This window comes from Procambarus clarkii, chromosome 16, assembly GCF_040958095.1.
Source record: "Procambarus clarkii isolate CNS0578487 chromosome 16, FALCON_Pclarkii_2.0, whole genome shotgun sequence".
In the NCBI taxonomy this organism is placed as follows: domain Eukaryota; kingdom Metazoa; phylum Arthropoda; class Malacostraca; order Decapoda; family Cambaridae; genus Procambarus; species Procambarus clarkii.
The window spans coordinates 51044575-51059128 of NC_091165.1; the positions used below are offsets into that span (position 1 = coordinate 51044575).

The window sequence follows — 14554 nt, forward strand, 5'->3', positions numbered from 1 at the left end:
TACTATAGTGGCTTTAGGTATTGTATGCACTAGCTCTATCTATAAATCCAACATTATGTTTGTAAATCAACTATGTATGTATGAAAAAAAATGACTAATACGTTCGGCGAATGACTTTGACTTCAACTTCACTTTGACTTCGTTCATGTCATCGTATTTTCCGTAATATATAAAGGTTATGACAATGCAATTATATTATTGTGTGCAAATAAGTTTGAAATTTCATGTACCCTAAAAATATTAAAATAAAGAATAAGAATAATTAAATAATTGTTGTAGTAAATTGTCACACGTTCATCATACGCAAACGAACACACAGTTTGGAGCGTCAGTACAAGACCGCCGCCATTTTAAAACACGGCTTCGAATGTAAGTAATGTTTTTCTCGTACTAACACTGTGTTATACAATAGATTTGGTCTTGAATTCACAAATTTAGTTGTTACATCTGACAGAGTATGTTAGACGGTGTAATGCTGGTCCATGTTAACGTATTTGTGGGCTTGGTTGGTTTAAATGTGGAGGCGAGGCCTGGCAGTGCTGGTGTATGTGGAGGCGAGGCGAGGCCTGGCAGTGCTGGTGTGTATGTGGAGGCGAGGCATGTACAACACTCCCCAATAGGAAGAAAACCCACTGGGTTCTAGGCTAGGTTAGGCTTATCTGTAATAATTGAATTAAGCCTAGCAAAGCCTAGAACCTAGTTCAGTAATTTAAAAAATGTTGTAACTTGAAAAATGCCATTCAATACATTACACAATTTAAATATTTTCAGGCAATCAACACAACCCTCATGTTGGCTAACCCTCTCTCATGTTGGTCAATAATTTAATTATTTTTTTATGGAGTAATCTTTGCTGTTGAAATGTAGTCTTTTTGAGACTACATTTCAAATGTAGTGTGTGTGGAGGCGTGTATGTTAGGTATTACCTAATATACACGGTGTAATATATCTATCTGTGTGAAATAGATTAAATCCATTTATTTGATATTCAGCTAATAGTTCTGTATTTTCTACATTCATCCATGTTTTGGTAAGTGCAATAATATGTATTGTTTCATTGCAGATTAGAGATTCAAGATAGTTCTAGATTTCCGAAGTACTGAAACGCGCGCCATACAGGCTTGGTGGATCTAGGTGCAAGGTAAAATTATTTACATTTACTTTTGTATTTATGTTTTGTATTTATATGCATATATGCATTTATATGCATTATTCTATAGAATAATAGATCTCGTAATAATTTTGCAAAAATAGTGGCATTTACTATTTTTAAAAGATTATTAAAAAATTTACTGATATGGTGCATTCGGAAGGGCGAAGAGGGAGAACGGCCTGTTGACATAGCTCGGGTGCAGGGGGGGGGGGGGGGTTGTGTAAAAGCCTGGTTTGTGCCTCGGAGAGGCTATGGGATCCAGTAAGTTCAGTAGAACTTCGGTTTCAACCCTTTTACCCTGTTGTAGCTCAGTCGATTAAGGCAGTGTCTGGGATGCTCCCGGACGCAGGTTCGAATCCTCGTCACGGCCCTTGTGGATTTGTTCATTTGATGCATCACGTTATTGTGATCTGTGTGTGTAATTCTTCACTTGCTACAGCAACAGGAATGTGTGTGTATGTATTTGTGTTGTTGAATATGACCGAAAGTGTAAGATTAATGATTCTAACACAAATCGTCTGAATATTTGTTTTTCTTCACTGTCGAGAGTAGTTAAAAAAATTTACTCGAGTTTATTTTCACACTTTATTTATGGTCCTTAAGTCCCTCTCCTTAATGCTGCTGCTGTTTCTCGCATCTTTGCATCGCTTGTATGTTTGGGGGTTTGGCCTCTTGCTATATATTGATTCCATTTGTGTGTGTTTGGGTCTCAGGCCCTCTCGCAATTTCTGTTGAACAAACCCCTTTTCCTAGTTCTGCATCTCTCCTTTGGTACAAATTTTGTTGTACTTTTATCATATATTTCACAAAACTTGACATACATTTCATTTACTTCATGTCCTATCACCAAGTGTTTGTCAAATTCTTTAAGGAAAGTTTATCATCCTGATTGCAGATCTCTAGCAATATTATGTCAACTTCTTGTGGATTCGCAATCATTATTTAATTTACCTTTAGGTGTTCTTTCACCAGCACAGCAACACTGTACCTCTCCCAACCAGTTTAAGATAAAAACTAAGTACTAACTAATTAACTCAATGTAACCTACCTTACCCCCAAAATGACAACCCATGTCTTCTATTTTAAACAATGCTGTTTTGTTGACCAAATTGTATTTTTGTTTTTTTCTGCAATGTTTCCCCCCCCCCCCACCACTCTACCACCACATTGAGTTTAGTAGCTCTGTGCACGTCAGGTGCTGTTTAATATACAGACCTACTCCTCCATTTGACCTAGTTTCTCTATCACATCTATATCACTTTGTGCTTTAGCCCTGGTGGAGCTTGGTCCACCAGGCTGTTGTTTGGAGTGGCCCGCAGATCCACATACAGTCTGCATATGATATACAGTCTGTTGATCAATTAAACTACAGTAGTTAGTTTTTATCATCCGAATGCACCAATATGTGTTCATTCTTCCCAGATGAAGGAACTAGGTAATATTCATCATCTGAATGCACCATCTGATGCTTTAACACACTCATGATACACGAGAGGTTTAAAAAACTTTTAAAACTTTTAAAACTTTTTGACCTATGTATTTAAAAGCAATTCTAAAGTTAAAAAGTGTAGCATAGGCTCCTCGCAGAATGTTCTTAATATGATCCTCAGGTTATAGTTTTCTATCTAAAACCACCCCTAGATCTCTTTCTTGATCAGAATTCTTTATAGATCTCAGTGGCTCGATCATAGAAACTGCTCTAAATCCTTGTTGGCCTGGATTGTGGAGGTCATTGGTCTCTATAAAACTAGTAATCTGACTCCTGATCACTCTCAAATAATTTTATTATGTGGGATGTTAGTGCAACTGGTCTATAATTCTTTGCCAATGCTTGTGTTGTGTTGTGTTGTTTTGGTAGTGATGTGCAATGTGTTGTTTTGGTAGTGATTCGTCCAGTTCTGGTAGTAGTGCGGTTGTTGTGTAGTGTAGTACTTGTGTGCTTGTTAATGACTTGTATTCCAGTCTTGTGGGTATCTCCTTTCCCCTACGGGCCAACTGCTTTGTTCTTACCTAGCATTTTGCTTTGTTTGGGTATGAATGTTTGTGTGCCGTATATTTTGCAAAATTTGCCATATATCTCATTATTTACTCCTCTGCCTAGCAACAAGTCTGTCTAATTATACTCATTAACTGTTTTTCAAAGTTCCCCATAGTGTCCTTTATTGAAATCGAGTTCATGAACCGTTTCAATGTTCTTATTTTCTTCTAGATTATATCTTAAAGTATATTTAAATGTTATTGTTATTATTGTTATTAAATGTTATTGTGACATTGCATTGCAATTGAGCTATGTTTTTTACCATACCGTTCATTTCGTGAGTATAAGTATAGATGCCACACTTGTGACAGGTAAAACCATGCCTTTTTTGAAAAACAGCACCGTCTGTTGCACGTAAGAGCAACCCACACTATATTATGTTGCGATATTATTTCAATATTTCCGATTGTATTGATAATTTGAATTTTCATAGATTTCAATTTATTTTCATTTCGATTTAATAATTTTGTGTGACATTGCATTGAAATTGAGCTGTGTTGTTTACCATACTGTTCATTTCATGAGTATAGTTTATTTTTTTATTTTTTTCATTTCATTTTTTTAGCTGTTCTTATTTTTCAGTGATGGGAATATCAGATCATTTGATGTTCCCAATTTTCTGATGGAAGCATCAGACCATTATAGAATGCATCGGATGAGGTAGTTTGGAATGGTGGGGAGGACGAGAGGGGGGTATGGTGGGGAAGACGAGGGGACAGAGGAGAGGGTAATGGTGGGGAGGACGAGGGGACTGGGGAGTTGGGGATGGTGGGGACAGGGGAATGCTGGGGAGGACAAAGGGACAGGTGAATGGGAGATGGTGGGGGAGGAAGAAGGACAGGGGAGGGGAAAATGGTAAGGAGGACGATGGGACAGGGAAGTGGGAATAGTGGGGATGATGTGGGGACAGGGAAGTGGGAAGGACGAGAGGACTGTGGAATGGGGAATAGCAAAGTGAATTATAATTATATATATTAATTAATTCTTATAAATTTCCAGAAGCCTGTATCAACACCCACACTAATGCAACTGAAAGAGATGTTGAGACAAGTATTGCTGATATGTTGAAGAACGCCCCAAACAAACTCGGTGGAAACAGATACAAGGTAAAGTTTGCCAATTTGCTGTAGTCTAATTCAATTTCTTTTTAGTAATCTTCGAGAACATTTATGCTATGAATAAGATAAAATAATGTAACTGATTTTGATTTATTTACTATTTATTATTTATTTACCGTTATTAGTATAATAGATCTCGTAATAATTTTGCAAAAATAATGGCATTTACTATTTTAAAAAGCTCGGGTGCAGGGGGGGGGGTTATGTAAAAGCCTGGTTTGTGCCTCGGAGAGGCTATGGGATCCAGTAAGATCGTCCTTCCTTTCCTCCCTAGAATCTGGATGTAGCAGGTGCTCAATTGTCAAAAGTGAAAAATTGGTTTTGTCTTCCGAATGCACCATTTCTGTAAATTTGCTAATAATCTTTTAAAAATAGTAAATGCCATTATTTTTGCAAAATTATTACGAGATCTATTATACTAATAACGGTTTGATAAAATACAGTAGACTGCCTACTGGATAATAGTTCCAGTCCACCTGTAGACAGGGATCTCACATCAGCTTGTATATTATACAAGGATAAGATTTGATAAATTCAGTTATTTGACTGAACACTGGCTCTGTTTAAATCAGAGATTTAAACATACATAGTCTAACCTAGCTCCATAACTAACAGCCATTAGCCATTCATGCACAGCCATCAGCTGGGCCATAGACCGGCAATTTTGCTTTTTTCCCAAGCCGGTCTGTTTTTTTTCGATGCCTCAGTGGCCCATGCACAGGTCCGTTCAAGGGGATTAAATAGCCGTTCTATGGCCCCAGGGTTTGTATTTTATCAAACTCTTATTAGAATAATAGATCTCGTAATAATTTTGCAAAAATAGTGGCATTTACTATTTTAAAAAGCTCGGGTGCAGGGGGGGGGGGGGGGGGTATGTAAAAGCCTGGTTTGTGCCTCGGAGAGGCTATGGGATCCAGTAAGATCGTCCTTCCTTTCCTCCCTAGAATCTGGATGTAGCAGGTGCTCAATTGTCAAAAGTGAAAAATTGGTTTTGTCTTCCGAATGCACCATTTCTGTAAATTTGCTAATAATCTTTTAAAAATAGTAAATGCCATTATTTTTGCAAAATTATTACGAGATCTATTATACTAATAACGGTTTGATAAAATACAGTAGACTGCCTACTGGATAATAGTTCCAGTCCACCTGTAGACAGGGATCTCACATCAGCTTGTATATTATACAAGGATAAGATTTGATTTACTTTTGTATTTATATGCATATATGCATTTATATGCATTATTCTCTAGAATAATAGATCTCGTAGAGATCTTCCATCCCCACTTGAAACTGTTGAGCAGGTGGAAAGTCTGTCACATGAGCTAAAAGTTAACAGTGAATATAAAAAGAGTATGGTAAGTGTTGCTTAATTCTTTTAGCCTGAGTATGGTAAGTGTTGCTGAATTTTTTTAGCCTTGTACATATGTCTTTTGATTAGTTTTTTTGCAGATGAAGGAAGGTGGGGTGGCACATAATTGATTGTTCAGTGTTATGTTTAAGGTACAAATAAAACAAAAGCAAAAGTTACTCAAATTCGTTGATTTTTGTAATAGTTAAGAAGGAAAATATTTTAATGCTATTTATTTAATACAGTTGGAAATTAGAAAATCTAATGTTGAGATTGAAAGATATATATTATTCTCTATTACCTTACAGCTTATGCATTATTTTAACAGGTCCAGACGCTGTCTCAAATGGGCGGTGCAAGCTGTGGAGACACAGTGAGACGAATGATGAGGAGGATAGGGACCTATGGGGTCTGGTCTCAGTATTCACTCGTTGGGCGCAAGAGGAAACGTGTCTTCAAAACCTTGGATATTTGTAATGTAATAATAAGTACGTAAATTTGACATTTTTTTGGATTATATATATGTCTGCATGTATTATGTATTATACTTGCATGCTTGTTAATGACTTGTATTCTAGTCTTGTGGGTATCTCCTTTCTCCTACGGGCCAAATGCTTTGTTCTTACCTAGCATTTTGCTTTGTTTGGGTATGAATGTTTGTGTACCTTCATTGTATATTTTGCAAAATTTGCCATATATCTCATTACTCCTCTGCCTAGCAACAAGTCTGTCTAATTATACTCAATAACTATTTTTCAAAGTTCCCCATAGTGTCCTTTATTGAAATAGAGTTCATGAACCGTTTCAATATCCTTATTTTCTTCTAGATTATATCTTAAAGTATATTTAAATGTTATTGTGACATTGCATTGCAATTGAGCTGCGTTGTTAACCATTCTGTTCATTTCATGAGTATATTTTATTTTCTATTTTTTCATATCATTTTTTTTATCTGTTTTTATTTTTCAGTGATGGGAATATCAGATCATTTGATGTTCCCATCAGAAAATTGGGAAAGTCAGATCTTTTGATGTTCCCAATTTTCAGATGGAAGCATCAGACCATCATGGAATGCATGGGATGAGGTAGTTTAGAATGGTGGGGAGGACGACAGGGGGGATGGTGGGGAAGACGAGGGAACAGAGGAGAGGGTAATGGTGGGGAGGACGAGGGGACAGGGGAATGGAGAATGCTGGGGAGGACAAAGGGGACGAGGGGACGGAGGAAGACTGGAGAACAGGGGAACACCTAAATAAAAGCCAACAATGTTATTACTCTGTGGCTTCTTGTCTCCTGACAAAAAGAATTATAATTATATATATTAATTAATTCTTATAACTTTCCAGAAGCCTGTATCAACACCCACACTAATGCAACTGAAAGAGATGTTGAGACAAGTATTGCTGATATGTTGAAGAACGCCCCAAACAAACACGGTGGAAACAGATACAAGGTAAAGTTTGCCAATTTGCTGTAGTCTAATTCAATCTCTTTTTAGTAATCTTTGTGAACATTTATGCTATGAATAAGATAAAATAATGTAATTGATTTTGACTAAATATGTAGATATATTTAATTTTCTGAGCACTAATAATGAAAGAAAACCAAAATAAGAGGTGGCTACTATCTCTAATAATGGGCTGGAATAATACAGGATATAATAATATATATATATATATATAAATATATATACATATATTTATATATATATATATTTATTTATATAAATATATATATGATATATATATTCTATTCTATTAGTCTATTCTATTCTATAGTTTTATATAGATTCTTGTTTTAGTTTTTTTCTATAATATGGAAAGGGTTTTTAATTAATAAATTAAATATTATATAATAAAATAATGTATTATTGAAAACAATTAGTAACAAACAATATTTCATTACAGGGTGGTGAAGCAAGAATACATGTGCATCACATAGCAGAGTCGGATATGACGAATAATGAAAACAGCGGAGAGCCTGGTGCATGGCATACCACTGAATCTTCTCTAATGTCTATATAGAAGAATCTTTGTTTCTGTGTGTATATATGTATATATATCATTAATAAAATATATATATATATATATATATATATATATATATTTATATATATATTTATATATATATTTATATATATATATATATTTATATATATATTTATATATATATATATATTTATATATATATTTATATATATATTTATATATATATATTTATATATATATATTTATATATATATTTATATATATATATATTTATATATATATTTATATATATATATTTATATATATATTTATATATATATATATATATTTATATATATATATATTTATATATATATTTATATATATATATTTATATATATATATATATATATATATATTTATATATATATATATTTATATATATATTTATATATATATATTTATATATATATATATATATTTATATATATATATATATTTATATATATATATATTTATATATATATATTTATATATATATATATATATTTATATATATATATATATTTATATATATTAGTATATTTTGGTAGCAGTCTTTCCTGTAGACATATTTTATTAAATATGACCGAAAAAGTAAGATTAATAATTCTAACACGAATTTTCTCAATCTTTCGTACATTATGCTTCACTGTTGGAGGTAAATCAAAAATCACTTCTCCAAAATTCATTTTTATTTCTAGTCTGACGCGACACGGGCGCGTTTCGTAAAACTTATTACATTTTCAAAGACTTCACAAATACACAACTGATTAGAACTTGCGTTTCCCTGATTTTATATCTACATTTGAGTGAGGTGGGAAGGGTGATGTGGCATTACATTTGAGTGAGGTGGGAAGGATGATGTGGCATTAGAGGATATTAATAGGGTGTTAAAAGTATCAACACAAGACAGAACACGAAACAATGGATATTGAATAGAAGTGTTTGTAGAAAGCCTATTGGTCCATATTTCTTGATGCTTCTATATTGGAGCGGAGTCTTGAGGTGGGTAGAATATAGTTGTGCAATAATTGGCTGTTGATTGCTGGTGTTGACTTCTTGATGTGTAGTGCCTCGCAAACGTCAAGCCGCCTGCTATCGCTGTATCTATCGATGATTTCTGTGTTGTTTACTAGGATTTCTCTGGCGATGGTTTGGTTATGGGAAGAGATTATATGTTCCTTAATGGAGCCCTGTTGTTTATGCATCGTTAAACGCCTAGAAAGAGATGTTGTTGTCTTGCCTATATACTGGGTTTTTTGGAGCTTACAGTCCCCAAGTGGGCATTTGAAGGCATAGACGACGTTAGTCTCTTTTAAAGCGTTCTGTTTCGTGTCTGGAGAGTTTCTCATGAGTAGGCTGGCCGTTTTTCTGGTTTTATAGTAAATCGTCAGTTGTATCCTCTGATTTTTGTCTGTAGGGATAACGTTTCTATTAACAATATCTTTCAGGACCCTTTCCTCTGTTTTATGAGCTGTGGAAAAGAAGTTCCTGTAAAATAGTCTAATAGGGGGTATAGGTGTTGTGTTAGTTGTCTCTTCGGAGGTTGCATGGCTTTTCACTTTCCTTCTTATGATGTCTTCGATATCGAAGATCTCATCCTTGTATGAGATCGGCTGATGATCTCATACAAGGATGAATGGAGCATCTTCTATATAAGGCTGAAGCATTAGATGCTGATCACCAGTTCTCCTCCATATCGTAGACCAGCATGGCTTTGGGGGTGCGTTCCTTTAAGCATACCAGTTGCTATTATTGTTATAAGCAGTTCAGGACGTATACAAAAAAGCAATGGACTTATTTTTCAAAGGTTTTTATGTTTTATTTTCACAGGTTTTTGTTGTCATGGTCACTGTCCTGGCTGTCGCCTCAGCTGACAGCCGATTGTCATCCCGTTCTCCACCTCCCTCACGCACTACGCCAACTTCTGCGGTACGGGCGTTACTTCCGCTATGTAAAATATGATCAAATCAAGTTTATTTACAGAATCTAGAAAAAAATCTAGATCTTCTAAAACTAGATTGATGATAGCGACTGTTAAGAGACAGATATCCGGTTTATTTTGCGTAGAGTTCACTATAAAATTTCAGTATACTTCAGTGTTATTTTTTTATTGAACAGAACACGAAACAATGGGTATAAATTGGATAAGTTTAGATTTAGGAAAGACTTGGGTAAATACTGGTTCGGTAACAGGGTAGTTGATTTTTGGAACCAATTACCACGTAACGTAGTGGAGGTGGGGGTCCCTCGATTGTTTCAAGCGCGGGTTGGACAAGTATATGAGTGGGATTGGGTGGTTATAGATAGGAGCTGCCTCGTATGGGCCAATAGGCCTTCTGCAGTTACCTTGTTCTTATGTTCTTATGTTCTTATGCCTTCAAATGCCCACTTGGGGACTGTAAGCTCCAAAAAACCCAGTATATAGGCAAGACAACAACATCTCTTTCTAGGCGTTTAACGATGCATAAACAACAGGGCTCCATTAAGGAACATATAATCTCTTCCCATAACCAAACCATCGCCAGAGAAATCCTAGTAAACAACACAGAAATCATCGATAGATACAGCGATAGCAGGCGGCTTGACGTTTGCGAGGCACTACACATCAAGAAGTCAACACCAGCAATCAACAGCCAATTATTGCACAACTATATTCTACCCACCTCAAGACTCCGCTCCAATATAGAAGCATCAAGAAATATGGACCAATAGGCTTTCTACAAACACTTCTATTCAATATCCATTGTTTCGTGTTCTGTCTTGTGTTGATACTTTTAACACCCTATTAATATCCTCTAATGCCACATCATCCTTCCCACCTCACTCAAATGTAATGCCACATCACCCTTCCCACCTCACTCAAATGTAGATATAAAATCAGGGAAACGCAAGTTCTAATCAGTTGTGTATTTGTGAAGTCTTTGAAAATGTAATAAGTTTTACGAAACGCGCCCGTGTCGCGTCAGACTAGAAATAAAAATGAATTTTGGAGAAGTGATTTTTGATTTACCTCCAACAGTGAAGCATAATGTACGAAAGATTGAGAAAATTCGTGTTAGAATTATTAATCTTACTTTTTCAGTCATATTTAATAAAATTTATATATATATATATATTTATATATATATATATATATTTATATATATATATATATTTATATATATATATATATATATTTATATATATATATATATTTATATATATATATATATATTTATATATATATATATATTTATATATATATATATTTATATATATATATATATTTATATATATATATATATTTATATATATATATATTTATATATATATATATTAGGTTAGGTTTGGTAGGGTTGGTTAGTTATCATATATCTACGTATAACTAGCTAGTTTTACCTTTATATATATAATATTTATATATATATATATTATATAAAAAGTTTGTGAGGAAGACCTCTGGTGCCAATGTGGGGACCCATAGCATAGGAGAAGAAAATAAAAAGTATTCAGAGGAGACCTTGTGGTCACTCACTAAACACTAATATTATCTTCTACCACCCCCCATTCTTTTGTATGTACACATATATTTGCTTTATTTGAACTTTGTTACAAAGAGGGAGTTACATATAGGTTACAAAGATGGTTATCATATATATATTATTTATATATATATATTATTTATATATATATATTATTTATATATATATATTATTTATATATATATATATTATTTATATATATATATTATTTATATATATATATATTATTTATATATATATATATATTATTTATATATAAATATATTATTTATATATAAATATATTATTTATATATAAATATATTATTTATATATAAATATATTATTTATATATAAATATATTATTTATATATAAATATATATATATATAATATATATACTATTACACTACATTCTTATGTATTACACTAATATATATATATATATATATATATATATATATATATATATATATATATATATATATATATATATATATATTATATAAATTATTTATATATATATTATATATATAATTATATAGGTCATATGTTTTTGTATTTTTGCTGATTTGTTAGTAAATAATAAAAGAAATATAAATTATTTGATTTTTTTACCCTTAAATTGGTTTTAATATTTAAATTGAAAACACTAATATAATATAAAAAATTTATTATTTAAAATATTTAAAATATTTAAATATATTTAAAAATAAATATTTTTTATTTTCAAGAAATTTAACTTTAAACACAAAGATGTGAAAATGGTTCAGATAAGGCTCAAACCTTTCACAAGAGATTCATATTGGTGTATGAATGGATTATGAATGACTCATGTTAGGAGTGTAAGTTGCCACAACATCTCAAATTAGTGTTAGATACATATGTCTTGGTTATAAGTTTTGGAAACCTATTTAAGTCCACACACAATATCGTATCTGATACGATAAAACAAACGTTTCCAATACTTTCAAATACTTTCCAGATATGTTGTGGCAACCTAAAATTGTTTGCTGGGTTAAGCCTCTGCTTCCCCCTCATGATCCTCTGCATCACTCCTTTGAGCTTCTGCACCACTCTCTTGATCCTCTGCATCACTCTTTTGATCCTCTGCATCACTCTCCAGAGCCTCTACATCACTCTCTTAAGCCTCTACATCACTCGCTTCAGCCTCTGCATCATTTTCTTAAGCCTCTGCATAACTCTCTTGATCCTCTGCATCACTCTCTTGAGCCTCTGCATCATTCTCTTGAGCCTCTGCATCCCTCTCCTAAGCCTCTACATCATTCTATTGAGCCTCTGCATCACTCTCTTGTATCCCTGCATCACTCTCTTAAGCCTTGGCATCTCTCTCTTCAGCCTCTGCATCACTCTCTGGGGCCTCTGCATTACTCTCTGGAGCCTCAGCATCCCTCTCTTGAGCCTCTGCAGCACTCTCTTGTGCCTCTACATCATTCTCATGAGCCTCTGCATCCCTTTCTTAAGCCTCTGCATCACTCTCTTGAGCCTTTGCATCCTTATCTTAAGCCTCTGCATCACTCTCTTGAGCCTCTGCATCCCTCTCTTGAGCTCCTGCATCCCTCTCATGAGCCTCTGTATCCCTCTCTTGAGCCATTGCATCACTCTCTTAAGCCTCTGCATCCCTCTCTTGAACCTCTGCATCACTCTCAAGAGCCTCTTCATCCCTCACTTGAGCCTCTGCATCCCTCTCTTGAGCCTTTGCATCCGTCTTTTGAACTCCTGCATCCTTCTCATGAGATTCTGCATCCCTCACTTGAGCCTTTGCATCACTCTCTTTAGCCTCTTCCCCAGCAAACACAAATCATCTAGGAAACGTTTGTCTATCTCTTCCCATAGGTGTGGGAATGATTTGCATTGAGAATGATACAGGAGAGCCTTTGAGAAACTTTTAATCAAAAAATCCAAACTCAAAGGTTTTATAATAAATTGTTTTTCTACAACTATTTTGTTCCTAATGTATTACAAATAGTTTTTACATGTTTAATTATAAAATTCGTGGTGTTTTTTGTATAATTCATTAATAAATTGTGAATGATATATATTGGCTCAGTGAAACGTTCAAAATCCATTTAGTTATAATATATGATCAGAAAAAAATAGTTTTCCAAATTTTCTAAAAATTGCTCTTTTTACACAATTTGACTCCTTATGCATTCCAATAAACACTAATATCATGTTTAAATATATAATTTATGTATTATTCCCTAAAATAATTTATATAAATTATAAAAGTTGCTGGAAAGTGGTGTGAAAGAATCTGAAAACTTTTTGTTGTCTTATATATTGGCGTGTTCTTATTAACTATGTCTCAAGTGCACAGTTTATCAAACAAGAAGATTAACATTCGTCAACCCTTAAAATCTTATATGTTATCTTGCTGGTGCAAAATGGGTGAATCTTTAAGAACAGCTAGTATCTATATGACAAATGGTGTTTTCCCTAACTCAAACAATGTCGGGTTTATTATTCTACACATATTTCTAATGACTCTTAGATGTTTACATTCTCTGAAGTATAATTGCGAAGGCTGTGTCCATCACTCTCAACACAGATTCTTAAACTCCTCTCTGCAGGTTCAACTATATAATTAGTTTCCATTCTGAATCTCCATGGACATTTGTATCCAAAATTAAACCAATGTGGTTTCCTTCTGCGCCTTCAGCCAGCACATTTCCTCATTCATTTCCACAGATTCCAACATGGTAGGGGATTTACAGAAATTTGGATATTCATATTGTTTTATATTAAAAATATGAATGCAGTTCAATATGATAAGACAAATACATGAGTTTATGATAAATTCGTTTTCTGTGATATACCATTCATATGCTATTTTTTTCTTTAAACGGCAGACTAAACTAAATCACGATCGAATGTATATATTGCTTTTTAAGAATTTAGCTCCACCACTGACCGCCAATTAAGTGCTCACATCAACAGAGTTGATGTATAAATGGTCAACGCTCAACAGAGTTAGTATAAATGGGGTTAAGTCAGAGTTGGAAAATGTTGTAGGTTGAGTACCTCAAAGCTCTGTCCTGGGACCTCTGTTGTTTATAATACTCAAATCAAATCAAATGTTTATTTAGATAAGGTACATACATACAAGAGATTTTACAAAGAGTAATGAGTTTATAGATAGGGCTAGTACATACAATGCCTAAAGCCACTATTATGCAAAGCGTTTCGGGCATGAAAAACAAAGGGATGAGGTAGCTCAAGCTATTCTCACCCCATTCAGTACAACGTGTTAATACATACATAGACACACATCACAAATAAACATATTACCTAACATTCTGAGAGATAAACATATACATTTCCTCCTTCACAAGTAGTATGTTATCAGACGTACACACAAATACT

At 33.6% G+C, this 14554-nt stretch overlaps 1 protein-coding gene across 1 annotated transcript; it reads left to right on the forward strand.

The window, feature by feature from the left end:
- Positions 1-327: 327 nt before the first annotated feature.
- Positions 328-7734, forward strand: LOC138365443 (uncharacterized). Its single transcript, XM_069325751.1, has 6 exons — positions 328-369; positions 1064-1141; positions 4191-4297; positions 5986-6145; positions 7004-7110; positions 7565-7734. Exons 3-6 carry the CDS (start codon positions 4253-4255, stop codon positions 7679-7681), a joined length of 429 nt encoding a protein of 142 aa, XP_069181852.1. The 5' UTR covers positions 328-369; positions 1064-1141; positions 4191-4252; the 3' UTR covers positions 7682-7734.
- The last annotated feature ends 6820 nt before the right edge of the window (positions 7735-14554 follow it).